The sequence below is a fragment of the Crassostrea angulata genome, chromosome 6 (assembly GCF_025612915.1).
Source record: "Crassostrea angulata isolate pt1a10 chromosome 6, ASM2561291v2, whole genome shotgun sequence".
Lineage (NCBI taxonomy): Eukaryota > Metazoa > Mollusca > Bivalvia > Ostreida > Ostreidae > Magallana > Magallana angulata.
In genome coordinates, this window is record NC_069116.1 from 20,544,675 (window position 1) to 20,547,038 (window position 2,364).

The 2,364-nt window shown below is 34.3% G+C and overlaps 1 protein-coding gene across 1 annotated transcript; it reads right to left on the reverse strand.

The window, feature by feature from the left end:
• Positions 1-32: 32 nt before the first annotated feature.
• Positions 33-1,089, reverse strand: LOC128190517 (serine protease inhibitor dipetalogastin-like). Its single transcript, XM_052862596.1, has 5 exons — positions 996-1,089; positions 717-867; positions 433-555; positions 273-312; positions 33-172 (listed from the first exon to the last, which is right to left on the reverse strand). The coding sequence occupies exons 1-5, from the start codon at positions 1,009-1,011 to the stop codon at positions 161-163; spliced, it is 342 nt and encodes a 113-aa protein (XP_052718556.1). The 5' UTR covers positions 1,012-1,089; the 3' UTR covers positions 33-160.
• Between the last annotated feature and the right edge of the window lie 1,275 nt (positions 1,090-2,364).

Genomic DNA, 2,364 nt, shown 5'->3' on the forward strand with positions numbered 1-2,364 from the left:
AGTCCGATTGATATTAATCTCTCTCTCTCTCTCTCTCTCTCAATTCTGTTTTAGTTTAAAAGTGTTTTATTCACATTTTATATTTTATTAATAATGGGCGCATTGAATACAACTTTGTAGCAACTATTCAGCGACTTTGTAGGAGGAAAACTTCCATTTATTACTGTCTTTCCTGCATGGAAAAATATTATAGAATAAAAACAGTAAGAATAGCAGCTTTGTATTTTATATAATTTCAGTTAAACTTATCAGAGAGATACAACATAGCTTACTGCGTTGTCACATTTTCCCATCGTGAATTGAGTTACTCCACTGTAAATTAAGAGAAAAAAATACATTTGAATTGCAATATGTCTACTTGTGTATGGAGAGAGAGAGAGAGAGAGAGAGAGAGAGAGAGAGAGAGAGAGAGAGAGAGAGAGAGAGACTTACTGACATCTGGCCACACAAGGGTTACTGTACTCCATCCCATTAGAGCCACAGACATCAATCATAAGTCTATTGCAGCGGCATTTCGTTGGTGGACATGGGCCATTCCATTTAATTTTCTTTTTACTGTATCAATACATACGAAATATATATTACCTTTTAGTATTCACAATTTCATAAAAAAATTATCTTTCGATTTTCCAAAAAAGGAGTATGAATATATTTCAACTCTTAGAAATGTTAATTTCAAAGAACATACACTATTTCAAAGCATTATTTCCACTCACGCCTTATTGGCATAACATTCGTTGATGTAAGTTATCCAATCCTCACCACAGACCAAAGATTCAGCTCTTGAACACGGCGACTCCGAGAAAACCTCTCCAAATGACCAACAGATGAACAGGACCCCCACAAGAAAGGTGAGCATATTCACGCCTAACATTATTGAATACATACAAATATATATGTGTTCTACATGTGTCAGAGAGAGAGAGAGAGAGAGAGAGAGAGAGAGAGAGAGAGAGAGAGAGAGAGAGAGAGAGAGAGAGAGAGAGAGAACTTACTGCTATTGAATAACATATATTGTGAAGATCAACAAGATATGCAAGAACTTTTCTAGAAATTTAGTCGATGTAAAATTATGATGATTTACGTATAAATCTCCAATATTATTTAACAATTTGCCTTCATTACAATTATTCTTTCATAAAATGCTATATTTCACATCTGTACACTATTTAAATGAACGAACTCATCATTTTCCGAATTACATGTAAAACTTCGCTGCAATTAGCACATCATGACCCCCCCCCCCCCCACCCTCCTTTCCCAGACGGGTAAATAGGGCGCAGTCTCTACTAAAAATATCAATCGGTTTTATCCTGACATTTTAGAATTAGTCATAAAAGTTGTTTTGACCTTCAGCACCATTTTATACTCCAATAAAATACGGAATGAAACAATATGCGCAGTAATTCTTCATACAGCTGCTCCTCTTTACTATAGTGATCAATGGCAGGTGCCCCTACAGTTTCTAACGGCAATTAATTCAGCAGATCGTCGGCATGATAAATGACAGATAACAACACCATCATCACCAATACTAAAGGTACAAAAAAAAACTTATCACTATGAAGTAATTAATATTTTTAAAAGATTTGTTTTAAGACAAAAGGCCTTTGGGACACATTGCTTGCCTGGCCAGTAAAGCCAAACATTGATCCAAACAATCTATTGTTTGTCCCAGCAAAACTCACATGAAAACATAAATATTAATTACGTAAAGATAAGTTTTCATGATTCAGCTTCCTAACATTTCTACAAGTTTTACCCACATTTCTTTGTAAAAATTTGAGTCCATAGTGTTCCCTTTCCCATTTTCAGGACATGTTCAGTTGAATCACTAATAGATCACACTGTGTCTCTTATTGAAATTATTTAGTTTTTTTTAATTATTTAACCTAAAGATATAATTTTCTTTAAAATGCCCCTCTCTCATAACATTACCCATACACATTATTTTTACAGCCACCTTCCCCTTCATCATCAGATTTACATTACTGGTATTATTTCTAAGCTAAACTTGGAACCTGCATTTTGACTGTTTGGTGACTGATTGGAATTATTGCTTTATCAAACTTGAATATACAATGTAAAACAAAGTATCTACAAAAGCAAAAGGGAGCCCCATGTCCCTTTCCAATGAGTGTGGTTTTTTATTTTTACAACTTGTAAACCCTTTTACATAGATTCCTAGAGGTTTTCTTTTGCAGAGAATACATAGCTGTCTGCTTGGCTCATTCCTCATGAGAGATGCTCCATACATATCAGGTATTATACTACTGTTATGTTTACCACATAAATGGATAAAATGTCTTCCAATAACAAAAAGTCATGCTTTAGAGTTGATTAAATCACAAGAGAACACTGAGG

Bases quoted from the DNA above. Each gene is read 5' to 3' on its own strand.
- LOC128190517 (XM_052862596.1), bottom strand. The intron at 556-716 runs GTGAGTGGAAAT...GTATTGATACAG, and splicing joins GAATGTTATGCCAATAAGGC to TAAAAAGAAAATTAAATGGA. The intron at 313-432 runs GTAAGTCTCTCT...CTTAATTTACAG, and splicing joins CCTTGTGTGGCCAGATGTCA to TGGAGTAACTCAATTCACGA.